Raw genomic sequence first — 15,934 nt, 5'->3', positions numbered from 1 at the left:
TTTTAATGACAGGTATCGTTACCATATTACTTGTTTGAATACACAAATGGTTGTGCTTAATCAGAGTTCAAATGACTGTTTTTTCCTATTTGTTGTTTTTTCTTCACTTTATTTATTTATTTATTGTTGTTCAAGTACAATTGTCTCCCTTTTTTGCACACCACTCCCCCTACCCCAGCCATCCCACCTTCCACCCAGCTCTTTCCATTTGTCCTTTATAGATGGTCCATTTATTGTCTTTGAATAGGAAACAGACAAAATATTAGTCTATTGGAACAAAAGTCATTTGTGTAGATTGAGGAAAATATAGCTGAATGAGCATATAAAAGCCTTGTTAACATTTTTAGTAAGCTACCATAAAGTTATCTTTTAGAAAATAATAAATAATAACAATAAATAATAGCATCCTTACAAGAATGAGTGCACTGCTTTCCTCAGGTTCACCATGATTGCTTCAGGTTTAAGAAACCAAAATTTAAAATTGAAAAATGGAAATTTAGATTGGATTCATAATGCCATTCTTTCTGGTGAGAAAAAAGAAAAAGAAATTTAGTTATGGTTTAGTTATAATATATAACAACCAATTAAATAAACTAAATATACTTATTAAGTGATAACAAACAACCAATACTAAATTTAGCAAACAGGTAAGAACATTACATAAAATAAGTGACAAAAATCAAAGAGAATAAATTTTTCATTATTTACCAATATACAACCATCATAGTTTTTCTAAAATTTATTGTATACACTTTATTTATATGGGGCTTCTACTTAATCTCCCCCTGTTGGAGGACAGAGAGCTTCAAATCAGTGTTTTGAGGAAGAAATTAAGATTATGTGTTTCTTTAACTTGCAAACCATTAGGGTAAAGTTTGTGCTCTAATAATTCAGTAGCACTAAAAAGTAAAAGGTTTTCATCTTATAGGAATATGGAAAACTAAAACAAGTTTTAAGCATTTTTGTAAACTGAACATATTTTGTACAACATTTCAAACATTTTTCTTGAAAGTGAAGCCATCTGCATTTACATAGATAGCTTTATTTATACTTTTGTTTTAATCAACAATTAAACCTGTTTCCAGAGGGCAGAAACAGGTTTATGCGAAAATAAATGAATTTGTTATGTTTACTATATTAAATATAGCAAAAACCCTCATGTATCAACTAATTAGTATCCAACAGATAGTATGTTACAGTTGGGACACATGGAATAAATGCTGAAAATTGCAAACAAAAAGTTACTTGCACTAGATGACTGAAACAAAAATTTTTAGTTTGTTTTATTAAGAGGTGACAATGTATCTTCAAAGGTACTAGGGAAGAAACATGACAAGTCTCCAAAAAACTTATTAAAGAATTTTAGAGTGAATATCTTTGATTTATGTAGGCTATTTTTCAAGAAGTCATTTTTTCATTGCAAAGTCCCACCAAATATTTACATAGCAGATTATTTACCACTTAGCATGCACTATATTCAGTATGCTAAAATGTTGGCCAGGGTACACCGGATGCAGATTTGCTGAGATCTCTGCAGCACTCCTTGTGAAAATAACATCTTACAGGGTGAAACATGTCACTCTCATCCTTTATACTGATATTGAAAAAATACTCAGTAGTGAGTTCTAGTGATGAACATAGAGACACTTTGGTTTTTCTGTTTAGTGGTTCCTAACTGGGAATAGAATGGATAAACCTCTCTGTTATCCATCTTGTTTTTCTATTTTAGGATTTTGATTGTACTCTCCTCTCACACCAAACATCCAACTGTACGTGTTTCTGAGATCACAAGCTATTACAAAAGTCAGGATGGTGATATTGTCAATGAAAAAAGTGTGTGTGTGTGTGTGTGTGTGTGTGTGTGTTGAGAGAGAATATAATAGCTTGAGAACAAGGAATAACATGAAATAACGATTGTGTCTAATTTGGAAATTTTCAAGAACTACAATAAACAACTGTTGGTAATCTTTTAAAACGTTTTCTAGTTCCTTTTAAAAATTTGGAAATAAAATTTTACTAGAAAAATATGAACTCCCTATATTTTCCATCTCATTTAATGGCAATATTATTCTAGTCACACAAGCTACAAATTTAATTTATTCTCTCTTCTTATTTCTCAACTTTCTCTTGTAATTTCTATCAGTTCTGTCTACAAAAAAATCTATCTCAAAATCATCCCCTTAACTATAGTAATACATAAAACATGGGCTCTGGTTTCCAGAAACCCTAAATATACTGAGGGAGAGATAGAGTGACATTAGAGAGATAGCCAGACCATTTCTAACCATAAAATTCTACCAGACAACACACAAATTCTTCTTTTCTAGGATGACTGGAAATAAGTGACAGAAAAAAATGGTAAAGGGAAACAAAATGGTCTTATTTCTCTTTGTAGCCTTCAGTCAATATCCAAATACTTTCATTTTTAATAATAAAATATAAAAGTTGTTTTCAACTTTATTTATTAAGTATCCAAAGAATATTTAAAAGTTTCAAAGTATGCTTCACTCCAATAGATTATAACAAATCAATTGAAATTGTTTTTTGCCCTTGTTCAATATGATAATCATGTCATAAACATTGTATTATCCATAATTTCTGCCATGGTAGAATCCCATCATTGTTACTCAAAATAATACATTCCATTAAAATTTAGTCATCAAAATATAACCAGAGACATTGAAATTAAGAACATTGTAACAATAGCCACAGGGGAGTGGGGAGGGGATAGTGGGGAGAGGGGTCTATAGGAGCTACTATAAAGGACACAAGGACAAAATCAAGGGGGAGGGTAGAGGTGGGGGAGGGAAGTGGGACTGGCTGGGGTGGGGTGGAGGGATGGGGAGAAAATGCAGACAATTGTAACTGAATAAAAATAGATAAATTAATTTTTAAAATTTTGTCAATTGTGTCATCATTTTTTCATGTATGTTTTCATGAGAAATATAAACAGAAATTAGACAACAAATATTTATTTTCAAAGGTCCAATTTCATTAATTGAGAAAAGCCAAGTAATAGTCATAAAAGTACTGCATTACATGTATACATCTCCAATATATTAACTAAAATGCCTTGAAAGCAAAATAATATTTTCTTTTCTGTTAAAATCTGCATCCTTTTAAAGTTAACTAAACCTGATAGAAAAATGCCCAGGACTGGTGATAAGTTTAGAGATATGATATGCTAGACAGGCATAAATTATATAAATTATATAACTAAGTAATATTACATTACATGTTTCACCAAAAGACCAGATCTTTGTAATGAAATTTTACAATGAGAAATGTTCTGTAATTCTGTAAAAAAGGGAGTATAAAACCTCTTAAAACTTTGGATAAGATAAATTAGTAACAGAAAAAAATATATATAACTAGATAACTAATTAAATGCTCTGATGTGCGTGCCTCTCCAACTCCACCAATTTCTCATAATGGAATTCTCATGGTTGTGTGAACATAAAAAGAATACCTATGAATTTAAGTATTCAAGTTTGGGTAGAATTGTGTTTTTTTTTTAATTTTGTGTACTCTAATTTCAGAACAAAATAAAAATACACAACAACATCCAAACCCAATGGCAAATGAGAAGGGAAGACTTGAGGGCATCCTAACCTGCCTTAGGAAACAGACAGGAGAAAAGCCCCACTAAACAGCAGAGGAAACCAGGTGGGCTAGGGTCACTCAGGGCTGCTGGGGAAGCCAGGAAGACACTACACAGAGGACACAAGGTCTGCAGGTAGAAACTCCTAATCTACTTCTTCCAGGCGAGAGGCATCCTCATCACCCTCAAGGAGGGGGATCTCATCAGGAACAGCAGCACTGGGTTCTTCTGTTGTCACTTCATCTTCATCAATCCCTAGACCTAGCTTGATCATGTGATAGATGCTGCTGGAGTGGGTCTGGGGATCCTCAAGTGAGAAGCCAGGAGACAGCAGCGCAGTTTCAACCAGCAACACCACAAGGTCCTTGACAGCCTTGTCATTCTTGTCTGTCTCTGCCTTCTGCTGTTGAGTCTCCACAATGGGGTGGTCAGGGTTGATCTCTGGGTGCTTTTTGGCCATCATGTAGCCCATTGTAGAGTTATCACGAAGTGCCTTGGCTTTCATGATAGGCTCCATATTAGCTGTCCAGCCATACGTGCTAGTCACAATACAGCAGGGTGAAGACAGGAGCCTATTGGAGATCGTCACCTTCTCAACCTTCTTATCCAAGATCTCTTTCATGAGTTTGCAGAGATTCTCAAACTTGGCCTTGCTCTCTTCCATTTTCCTCTCTTCTTCATCCTCAGGTAGCTCCAGGCCCTCCTTGGTAACTGAGACCAAGCTCTTCCCATCAAACTTCTTGAGCTGCTGTACACAGTATTCATCGATAGGTTCCATCATACATACTACCTCAAAGGCCCACTTCCGTACTCGATCCACAAAAGCAGAGTTGGCAACTTGCTCTTCGCTCTCACCAGTGATGTAATAGATGGACTTTTGGGTCTCCTTCATGCGAGAGACATATTCCGAAAAAGAAGCCATTTCATCCCCAAACTGGGAGGTGTGATAACACAGAAGCTCAGAAAGGTGTCGCCGATTGGTGGAGTCCTCATGGATTCCAAGCTCTAGGATTTTAGAGAATGCCTCATGCAATTTCTTGTAGTTCTCCTTGTCTTCCGTCAGCTCAGAGAAGAGCTCAAGGCACTTCTTAACAATGTTTTTACGGATGACCTTCAAGATTTTACCCTGTTGGAGCATCTCTTAGGAAATGTTCAGGGTCAGGTCCTCAGAGTCTACCACACCGCGGATGAAGCTGAGGTACTCTGGTATCAATTCATCACAGCTGTCCATGATGAACACATGGCGGATATACAGTTTGATGCTGTTCTTGTTGTTTTCATCGGGCTCCTTTTGACAACAGGTCAAAAGGAGCCTGATGGTGAATGAATAGCAATGCTCTGAATTCCAACTGACCTGCTATAGAGAAGGGTTTGACTGCCAAGTGGTTTTCCCAGTCATTGGTAAGGGTCTCATAGAACTCTCCATACTCCTCCTGGGTGATGTCATCAGGGTTTCTGGTCCCAATGGGCTTGGTCTTGTTCAGTTCTTTATGATCAATATATTTCTCCTTAATCTTCTGTGTTTTCTTTTTCTTATCCATAACACTATCATCCTCCTCATCTGAGCACACATCTTCAGTCTTGGATTTCTCCTCATCTTTTTCTTCCTCTTCTCCCCCTTCTCTTCCTCTGCTTCATCATCACTGATTTCTTTCTCTAGTTCCTTCCCCAAATAAAGGGGGATGGGATAACCTATGAACTGTGAATGCTTCTTCACCACTTCTTTGGCCTGCCTCTCCTCTAAGTACTCTGTTTGGTCTTCTTTAAGGTGAAGGATCACTTTGGTGCCCTAGCCAATGACCATGGGCTCACCATGGTCAGCTCTCACAGTGAAGGAACCCCCAGCAGAAGACTCCCAGGTTTACTGCTCATCATCACTGTGCTTTGTGATCACTACTACTTTTTCTGCCACCAGGTAGGCAGAATAAAAACCAACACCAAATTGCCCAATCATGGAGATGTCTGCAGCAGCCTGAAAAGCCTCCATAAATGCTTTTGTACCAGCCTTGGCAATGGTTCCCAGATTATTTATGAGATCAGCTTTGGTCATGCCAATGCCTGTGTCTGCCAGAGTCAAAGTGTGTTCCTAGGGATTAAGGATGATGTTAATTTTCAGTTCTTTTCACTGTCCAACTTGGAAGGGTCAGTCAGGCTCTCATGGCATATCTTGTTCAAGGCACCAGAAGCATTACTGATCAACTCTCTAAGGAAAATTTCCTTGTTAGAATAGAAGGTATGGATGATGAGACACATGAGTTGGGCAATTTCTGCCTGGAAAGCAAAAAGTCTCTACGTCCTCCTCTCCATGGTGTACTTCCTCAGGCATCTTGAAAGTGAAGAGATACAAGTACCAGAGAGCAAGGACTATTTTTGGCTCACACACCACAAACTGCGTGGGCAGGGTTGACTCAAGAGACAAGAATTGTGTTTTAATAAAATAAAGGAAAAAATCGCTTTGGGGATAATAGAATAATTAATTTTGAAGGAGAATTTATATGTTTCTCATAGAAACTATGATCATGTAACAATATAAAAATGTTGTAAGAATATATGCACCTATTTAAATGTGTATATATACAAAAATATATAAAATAATTCTGTGTACTGTGTACAAAAAAACATTGATTAACCTGACATCAATCAGCTGTCATAGGAATGAAGAAAAAATCACAAACTAAAGCAACACTAAAATAAATTTAGAATAAGTACACATTTAAACCAATCTCATTTCCTACTGCAGCATAAATCACAAACCTTTCCATGGTCTCTCTAAAGCACTGTAAGATCTTCAGGCATCAATAACAATAATTACATTTGCTAAATCAAAAAATGGAACAAATATTAGTTTTCATACAGTTCTCAATAGTACAATGTTACCCAAAATATTGCAGAATAACCTCAATTAATATGAAATTTTAACTAAGCAAAACTCACACGCTGAGTATTATATTTAATCGATGCTTATGAATCTATGCTTATATGTCAATATGTGTCATGTGTCGTAAAGCATATATCATCAAATATAGTGTGAACGTTTGAAAACAATTGAACCAAAGTAAGATCTCCAGTGTGTCTTCAGAAATAAATTTCAAACTATCAGAATCAGTATCACTTACAGAAATACTTAAATGTTATTATCAATAATCATCTTAGAGTTGAAAACAAGGAAAACGCCTTGGTGAAGAAAGGTTGGCATGGCTTAAAAAGAGCAAAAGCTGTTTTGGACTCTTCTAACAAGTCCTCAGGCTAGGTTTGGGATTTCTTCATTTCACATGTAATTGGAGTGATTCCTATTTATCTCTAAATTTAAAAATTATTATGATGGAATCTAAGGTTTCTTTAGTACATATTTGCTATTTTGACTTCTTTTTTAAAGTATATTTTATTGATTATGATATTACAGTTGTCCCATTTTTTTCTCCCCTTTATACCCCTTCATCCTGCACCCCACCTCCCATCAGCATTCCTCCCCCTTAGTTTATGTCCATGGGTTTTATATATAAGGTATTTGGCTTCTCCACTTCCTATACTATTCTTAACCTTTCTGGGTCCATTTTGTACCTACCATTTATGCTTCTTATTCCCTGTACATTTTCCCTCATTCTCCCTCCACCCTCTCCCCACTTGCAACCCTCCATGCAATCTCCATCTCTATGACTCTGTTCCTCTTCTAGTTGTTTGCTTAGCTTGTTTTTGTTATTTTTAAAAGGACTTATCTAAGAAAAAAAAAGATAAAAAACATGCACAGTAAAATGACAACAAACCCACAACTATCGACAACTGGACCTAAAACAAAACAAAAACAAAAACAATCTATTTTGACTTCTTATAGTGTTCTTTTAAAGGTTTTGCATGGGAATGAGTTTAAGTATGCTACACCTTTTGGATGATAATGTGATGATTCACTTGGAAGACCAGTGCTATACACTCTCTAAAGGATACCTAGTTTTCTATGTCAATTTGCCAACCAAGTGGTGAGAAATTTGTGGCCATCTTCGTAGTCTATAAAATATTTTCTACCAAATTCACTTTTTGAAACTATAAGAATGAGAAAGGGAAATCAGTTTTGCATTTCATATTAGTTTTACACATGTTAAATTTAGATTATGAAAGAGCATATATATTGTTATCCATTGAGAGAAAAAGGCAAAAAACATAAACAATAGCAATAAGGGAAAAAACGTAATTTGGGCTCCCATAAAGTCATAGTTGGGGATTAGCTTTAAGAATCAACTGTTAAACAAATAGAGAGTAAATACTAAATCAGAGAAAGAAAAAAAATAAGGAGGAAGGCAGTAAATAAAATGGAAAGAATAGGGAAAAGGAGAGTGTTTTGGGAAGGAATAGAGCTCATACTATGTGATTTGTCTAAAAGGAGATGGTTGGTGACTTAGCACCATTTCAATAAAATAATATAGAATGAGTCTAAAATATAGTTGGATAAAGGGGGAGAGAAGAGGACTTGGCAGATGAGGGGAGGTGGTTGGGGAGGAAAAGGGAAACATTTAAAGGGTTTTTTTTAATGCCCCAGAAGCAGATGTGTAATAAACATGCACTAAAGACAAATGTTTGAGTGAAGGGGACATACATACTTCCCACATAACAACCACATTTCTTAGCCAAATGCTGGGTATGATGTAATTGATTGATTAAAACAAGAAAAAGGAGAGACTTAAAGAGATTTAAGGTGTGAAGACAAAATATCTTATTTACGAATGAAGTAGGAGCTGTGGTTTTGTCCAAATTGTGCTTGGAGATGACAGAAGTCTATAACTTTATTGAAAACCCAGGCAATTTCTTGTATCTTTTAAAACTAACCATTTATAATTCATTTTTACCATTACCTTTTCTACCTTTTGACACTGAAGGAAGGTTGGTCATGTTTCAATCACATTTTCTGTACTCAAAGAATTTCTTATTCTTTCTTTCCCAGACCTGGTCAAACATGACATTGATGAGACTAAGAAGAAAATGCCAGCATTTCTACCTGATGTTTGTACCCTTCTGTAATACGACACATCATCTGTATATTGTATTGCGTGTTCACCACCCCAAGTCAAGTCTCGTTCCATCACCATTTATCCCCCCTTTACCCTCTCCTCTTTCCTCTACTCCACTTTCCCTTTGGTGATCACCACCCTTGTCTGTGTCTGAGTTTTTTTCTCTGCTTAATCCATTCAGCTTTCAACAAAATTTAGGGGGTATAGATTAACCCACAAAAAGACATAGTTTACATTTGATTTCTGAAAATACTATGAGCTCCTCATAGTGATGCCACAAATTATTTTCTCTAATCCTGAAGAGAATAAATCTGATACTGAATGTTGTAAAAATCATAGAATAAACAGTCAACTGAGATAATTCTTGTCTGACTTTTTATAATACGGAATTTAATAATTGAATAAATAATAATATATGTAGAGGTTTAATTTTGTCACTTTCACTGTTTAGAAATTACAGACTCAAAAATCATCCCTCTGGTTACTATAGCCATTTGTCTCAATCAAAAGTGAATTAATCGGTAATTCAGAAAAAGATGGCTGCAACATAGGTGGGAGCGGAGTCCACTTCCCCTCAACGCAAGGGAAATACCTAGCTGATCTGAGGAGCAGAGCGAATAGCCAACAGTTTTCCAGCATATATGAAGATCAGAGACCAAAGATAGAGGACATTGAAAGATCTGACGGTAAGAAAAGTGCTCAAGGACAATAAGGTCCCCGGGACCGGGACCCGTGCGGTACAAGGGCGGCAGAAGTGCCAGCCCAGGCGCAGGGGCCGCTGCAGGAGTCTTGGGAGAGGGCCAGGCTGAGCTGTGAGCAGCCAGGTGCTTGATTGGACCAGGGGGGCTTGAAAAGGAGGAATTTCTCAAAAAGAAGAAGAAAATAGAGACACTCAGGGGCTAGTTAGAAACTCTCGGCAGCAGCCGGGACCCCTGGCGCCCCTCCCCCCTCCGCCCCTGGACTGCGAGCAGGGGATAAGCAGCACCAGAGCCCCGGTGCTCACCTGAGGCCCGGTTGCGCACACGCAGATTAGCAAACGGGGGCGATACATGAAACCCCGGAGGGGCGCCCACACCTGAAACCTCCGAGAGCATCTGGAGCAGAGGCTAGCTGCTCCACCCACAGGCCCAAAACCTCGGAACCGAGTGCCCCGTGATTCAGTCCCAGGGCGGCCCCGCCCACCCGAGAGACTCAAGCCCAGGGCTCCTGGATCTGACTCCCCAGCACAGGGTCGCTGGCTAGGCCGGCTGCGCGCTCGCCAAGCGCAGGGCTGGCTGGCTGCGCGTTTTCCAAGCACAAAGCCCCTCGCGAGCTTCCTAAACCCAAGGCACCTGAATCCGCCACCTGCACGCGAGCGCGCATCTCAAGCCCAGGGCAGCTGGATCGGCTGGCTGCATGCTCCAAGCCGCTTACAAGCTTCCCAAACCGAAAGTGGCTGGATCCCCCTGCTGCGCACGCACGCATCCCAAGCCAAAGCGGCTGGAGCCCCTGCTTGTGCGTCCCAAGAACAAAGCTGCGGGATTGGCTGATCAACTGCCTGATTGCCTGCCAGGGACCACACCAACAACGCCTACCTAACACCTGCTTACAGAGCCCAGCAGGGCCTACTAGCTCTCTAAGACAAAGGCAGAACAGCCAGCAGAGGGGAGCTGCAGGGCTAGGAGATACTTCAGGCTGAACTACAGTGAAGAGTGTGGCCCAGGAAGGGAGAAAAGTGAAGCCAATACTTCCAACGACCCCCTCCCGTTGCACAGACAGGACGACCAGCAGAACTAACCTGACCGGTTTAAAGCCAGCAGAAGATTTTTTTTTTCTTTCTTTCATTCCTTCTTCCTCCCATCCTTTACCATTTTTATGTCTTCTTCCTGCCTTTTTTTAAATCTATTTCTAGGTTTTAATTTTTGTTAAAATTCCTTCTTGTCTTGCCTCTGATCTTTCTTTATTCCTTCTTCCCTCCTCCCTTCCTTACCTCCTTTTCTATTTCCTTGTTCCCTCCTTCCCTTCTTTTCTTTTTTTTTTCTTTCTCCCCCCCTCTCTCTTTTTCGCACAGGTGAGACAACAAAACCTGCAGTGCTGAAAAGACTAGAGTTAGATCGTGTTAAACCCATAAATGTCAGCTCAAGACCAGTGAGCACAGGAGATTAAGGAGACAGCACCACCAAATCCCATTGGCATTCTACCATAGAAGTGCATACCATAAACCCAGGGAGTCAGAATAGAGCAATTTAAGAAGCAGAGGCCAACAAGAAGAGTCTCACAAACAATTGGAAGACAAAGAAACAATTCCCAAATGAAAGGAAAGGAGGAAGTCTCAGAAAGAATGCTAACTGAAAAAGAGGCAAGTCAACTATCAGATACTGAGTTCAAAGCAATGGTCATCAGGAAGCTCACTGAGCTCAAAGAGAACTACCAGAAACTACAAGGAAACTACAATGAACTCACTGCAAACTATATAAACATGAAAAAGGAAATAGAAAATATCAACAAGAGCCAAGAGGAAATGAAGAATACAATTTCTGAATTGAAGAAGACAGTAGAAGGAATGAAAAGCAGACTTGATGAAGCAGAGGATCGGATCAGCGAGCTGGAGGACAAAGTAGAAAAAAACACCCAGAAAGAGCAAGAAAAGGAAAAGAGGCTCAGAAAGAATGAAGAGGCAATAAGGGAAATGCAGGACAACATGAAACGTAACAATATCCGTATAATAGGAATACCAGAAGGAGAAGAAGAAGAGCAAGGGATAGGAAACCTGTTTGAAAAAGTAATGATGGAAAATTTCCCTAATCTGAGGAGAGAAAAAGTCACCAAATCCAGGAATCACAGAGAGTCCCAAGCAAGAGGAACCCAAAGAGACCCATTGCAAGACACATCATAATTAAAATGGCAAATTACCAAGACAAAGAGAGGATCTTAAAGGCAGCAAGGGAGAAACAGGAAGTAACATACAAGGCAGCCCCAATAAGGTTAGCAACTGACTTCTCAATGGAAACGCTCCAAGCCAGAAGAGAATGGCAAAAAATATTCCAAGTACTGAGAACCAGAGGCCTGCAAACAAGACTACTTTACCCAGCAAGGCTCTCAATCAAGATAGAAGGCCAAATAAAGAGTTTCCCAGACAAAAGAAGTCTAAAACAATACAGCTCCACCAAACCAGCTCTGCAAGAGATGCTAAAGGGACTGCTTTAAGGAAAGAAAGGAAAAGAGAAAGAGAGAGGAACACAGGTAGGAAATAATGGCAATGAATAACTACCTATGGATAATAACCTTAAACGTAAATGGATTAAATGCTCCAATCAAAAGACATAGAATAGCTGAATGGATAAGAAAACATGACCCACACATATGCTGCCTACAGGAGACCCATCTCAGGACAAAAGACTTACACCGACTGAAAGTGAAGGGCTGGAAACAAATTTTCCAAGCAAACGGACAGGAAAAAAAAGCACGGGTAGCAATACTCATATCAGACAAAATAGACTTCCAAAGAAGGGCCATAAAGAGAGACCCAGAAGGTCACTTCATAATATTCAAAGGAAGAATCCACCAAGAAGACATAAACATTGTCAATATATATGCACCCAACATAGGAGCACCCAAATACATAAAGAAAATCTTGGAGGATTTCAAGAAAGATATTGACAGCAACACAATTCTAGTAGGGGACTTTAACACCCCACTATCAAAAATGGATAGGTCTTCCAAACAAAATATCAACAAAGATATTGTGTCACTTAACAAAACCCTAGAGGAAATCGACATAACTGATATATACAGAGCTTTTCATCCCAAAGAAGCAAAATACACATTCTTTTCAAGTGTCCATGGAACTTTTTCAAAGATAGACCACATGATAGGACACAAAGCAAGCCTCAACAAATTCAAGAAAATTGAAATCATATCAAGCATTTTCTCTGACCACAAGGGACTGAAACTAGAAACCTACCCCAAAGGAAGAAACCCAAAACACTCAAAATCATGGAGACTGAATAGCATGCTATTAAACAATGAATGGGTCAAGAACGAGATTAGGGAAGAAATCAAAAACTTCCTGGAAACAAATGAAAACGAACTCACAACAACCCAAAACCTATGCGACACAGCAAAGGCAGTCCTGAGAGGGAAGTTCATAGCAATACAGGCCTACCTTAAGAAGATAGAAACAGTTCAAACAAACAACCTAACCCTACGCCTACAAGAACTCGAGGAACAACAACAAAGACAGCCCAGAGCAAGGAGAAGGAAGGAAATAATCAATATCAGAGCAGAACTAAATGACCTAGAGACTAAAAGCACAATCCTAAGGATCAATGAATCCAGGAGCTGGTTCTTTGAAAAGATAAACAAAATCGATAAGCCTTTAAGTAGGCTCATCAAGAAGAAAAGAGAGAGGAACCAAATAAACAGAATTAGAAATGAAAGAGGAGAGATTACAACTGATACCACAGAAATACAAAGGATTGGAAGAAATTACTATGAAGAACTGTATGCTAAGAAATTTGAAAACCTAGATGAAATGGACACATTTCTAGAAAAATATAATCTTCCAAAACTGAATGAAGAAGAAGCAGAAAACCTGAACAGACCAAAAACAGCAAAGGAAATTGAAGCAGTCATCAAAAAACTCCCAACACACAAAAGCCCTGGACCAGATGATTTCACAGGAGAATTGCACTAGCATATAAGGAAGAGCTAACCCCTATCCTTCATAGATTATTCAAAAAATCCAAAATGATGGAAGACTCCCACACTCTTTTTATAAAGCCAGCATCATCCTAATCCCAAAACCAGATAAAGACACAATGAAGAAAGAAAACTTCAGGCCAATATCTCTGATGAACATAGACGCTAAAATCCTCAACAAAATATTAGCAAACCGCATTCAGCAATACATTAAAAAGATCATACACCATGACCAGGTGGGATTCATCCCAGGCAAGCAAGGATGGTACAATATTCGCAAATCAATAAACATAATACATCACATCAACAACAGCAAAGACAAAAATCACATGATCATATCAATAGATGCGGAAAAAGCGTTCGATAAGATACAGCACCCATTTCTGATAAAAACACTCAGCAAAGTGGGAATAAAGGGAGCAGTCCTCAACATAATAAAGGCCATATATGAGAGACCTACAGCCAACATCACACTCAATGGACAAAAACTTAGAGCTTTCCCACTAAGATGAGGAATAAGACAAGGATGCCCTCTCTCACCACTCCTATTCAACATAGTGCTGGAAGTCCTAGCCCCAGCAATCAGACAAGAAAAAGCAATAAAAGGCATCTAAATTGGAAAGGAGGAAATGAAACTGTCACTGCTTGCAGACGACATGATAGTGTACATGGAAAACCCTATCGACTCCTCCAAAAAACTACTCGACCTAATAAATGAATTTGGCAAAACAGCTGGATACAGAGTCAATACCCAGAAATCAAAGGCATTCCTGTACACCAGCAATGAAACTGCAGAAACAGAAATCAGGAAAAAAATTCTATTTGATATAGCAAGAAGAAAAATAAAGTACCTAGGAATAAACCTAACCAAGGAGGTGAAAGACCTGTACTCAGAAAACTACACAACACTGAAGAAAGAAATTAAGGAAGACACAAACAAATGGAAGCATGTTCCATGCTCATGGATTGGAAGAATTCACATCATCAAATGGCCATACTACCCAAAGCAATTTATAGATTCAATGCAATCCCTATTAGAGTACCCATGACATATTTCACAGATATAGAACAAACATTGCAGAAATTCATATGGAACCATAAACGACTCCGAATAGCTGCAGCAATTTTGAGAAAGAAGAACAAAGCAGGAGGGATCACAATACCTGATATCAAACTGTATTACAAGGCCACGGTAATCAAAACAGCCTGGTACTGGCATAAAAACAGGCACATAGACCAATGGAACAGAACGGAGAGCCCAGAAATAAACTCAAGTCTATACGGTCAATTAATACTTGACAAAGGAGGCAGGAGCATAAAATGGAGCAAAAACTGCCTCTTCAACAGATGGTGCTGGGAGATCTGGACAGCTACGTGCAAAAAAATGAAACTCGATCAACTTACGCCATACACGAAAATAAATTCAAGATGGATAAAAGACTTAAATATAAGTCGTAATACCATAAAAGTCCTTGAGGAAAACATTGGCAGGAAAATCTCAGACATTCCACGCAGCAACATCCTCACAGACATGTCCCCTAAAGCAAGGGACATAAAGGAAAGAATAAACAAATGGGACCTCATTAAAATAAAGAGCTTCTGCATGGCTAAAGAAAACAGCACCAAATTACAAAGAGAACCAACATTATGGGAAAACATATTTGCCAATGATACCTCACACAAGGGCCTGATCTCCAAGATATATATAGAACTCACACGACTCCACTCCAGGAAAACAAACAACCCAATTAAAAAATGGGCAAAGGACTTGAACAGACACTTCTCCAAGGAAGACATACAGAGGGTCCAGAGACATCTGAAAAGATGCTCAGCATCACTAGCCATCAGAGAGATGCAAATTAAAACTACAATGAGGTATCATCTCACACCAGTCAGAGTGGCCAACGTAAACAAATCCACAAACAAATATTGGAGAGGATGCGGAGAAAAGGGAACCCTAGTGCACTGTTGGTGGGAATGCAGACTGGTGAGGCCACTGTGGAAAACAATATGGAATTTCCTCAGAAAACTAAAAATGGAACTGCCCTTTGACCCAGCAATTCTGCTGCTGGGATTATACCCTAAGAACACTGAAACACCAATCCAAAAGAACCTGTGCACCCCAATGTTCATAGCAGCACAATTTACAATAGCTAAGTACTGGAAGCAGCCGAAGTGCCCATCAGCAAACGAGTGGATCCAAAAACTATGGTATATTTACACAATGGAATTCTAGGCAGCAGAGAAAAATAAGGAGCTTATACCCTTTGCAACAGCATGGATGAAACTGGAGAGCATTATGCTAAGTGAAATAAGCCAGGTGGTGACGGACAAATACCATATGATCTCACCTTTAACTGGAACATAATCAATAGAAGAAAAAACCTAACAAAATATAACCAGAGATATTGAAGTTAAGGACAATCTAAGAATAGCCAGAGCGGGGGGAGGGGGGCGGCAGGGGGCAGGGACAGTGGGAAGAGGGGATTACAGGAACTACTATAGAGGACACATGGACAAAACCAAGGGGGAGGGTGGAGGTGGGGGAGGGAGGTGGGTTCACCTGGGGTGGGGTGGAGGGATGGGGAGAAAAGGCATACATCTGTAATTGAATAACAATAAAAAAAAAAGTGAATTAATCACAAATGCTCCG

At 38.8% G+C, this 15,934-nt stretch overlaps 1 protein-coding gene and 1 pseudogene across 1 annotated transcript in view; both read right to left on the bottom strand.

Moving 5' to 3' along the window:
- Positions 1-447, bottom strand: part of HTR2C (5-hydroxytryptamine receptor 2C) — a 178,477-nt gene extending 178,030 nt beyond the window's left edge. The window contains 1 exon segment of the mRNA XM_053917643.1: positions 412-447. Within this exon segment, the coding sequence (XP_053773618.1) occupies positions 412-447 (36 nt within the window).
- A 3,249-nt stretch (positions 448-3,696) lies between these two features.
- On the bottom strand, positions 3,697-5,927 carry LOC112308257 (heat shock protein HSP 90-beta pseudogene; annotated as a pseudogene).
- Positions 5,928-15,934: the final 10,007 nt, after the last annotated feature.

Source organism: Desmodus rotundus, chromosome X, assembly GCF_022682495.2.
Source record: "Desmodus rotundus isolate HL8 chromosome X, HLdesRot8A.1, whole genome shotgun sequence".
In the NCBI taxonomy this organism is placed as follows: Eukaryota; Metazoa; Chordata; class Mammalia; order Chiroptera; family Phyllostomidae; genus Desmodus; species Desmodus rotundus.
This window is presented reverse-complemented; position numbering and strand designations above follow the sequence as displayed.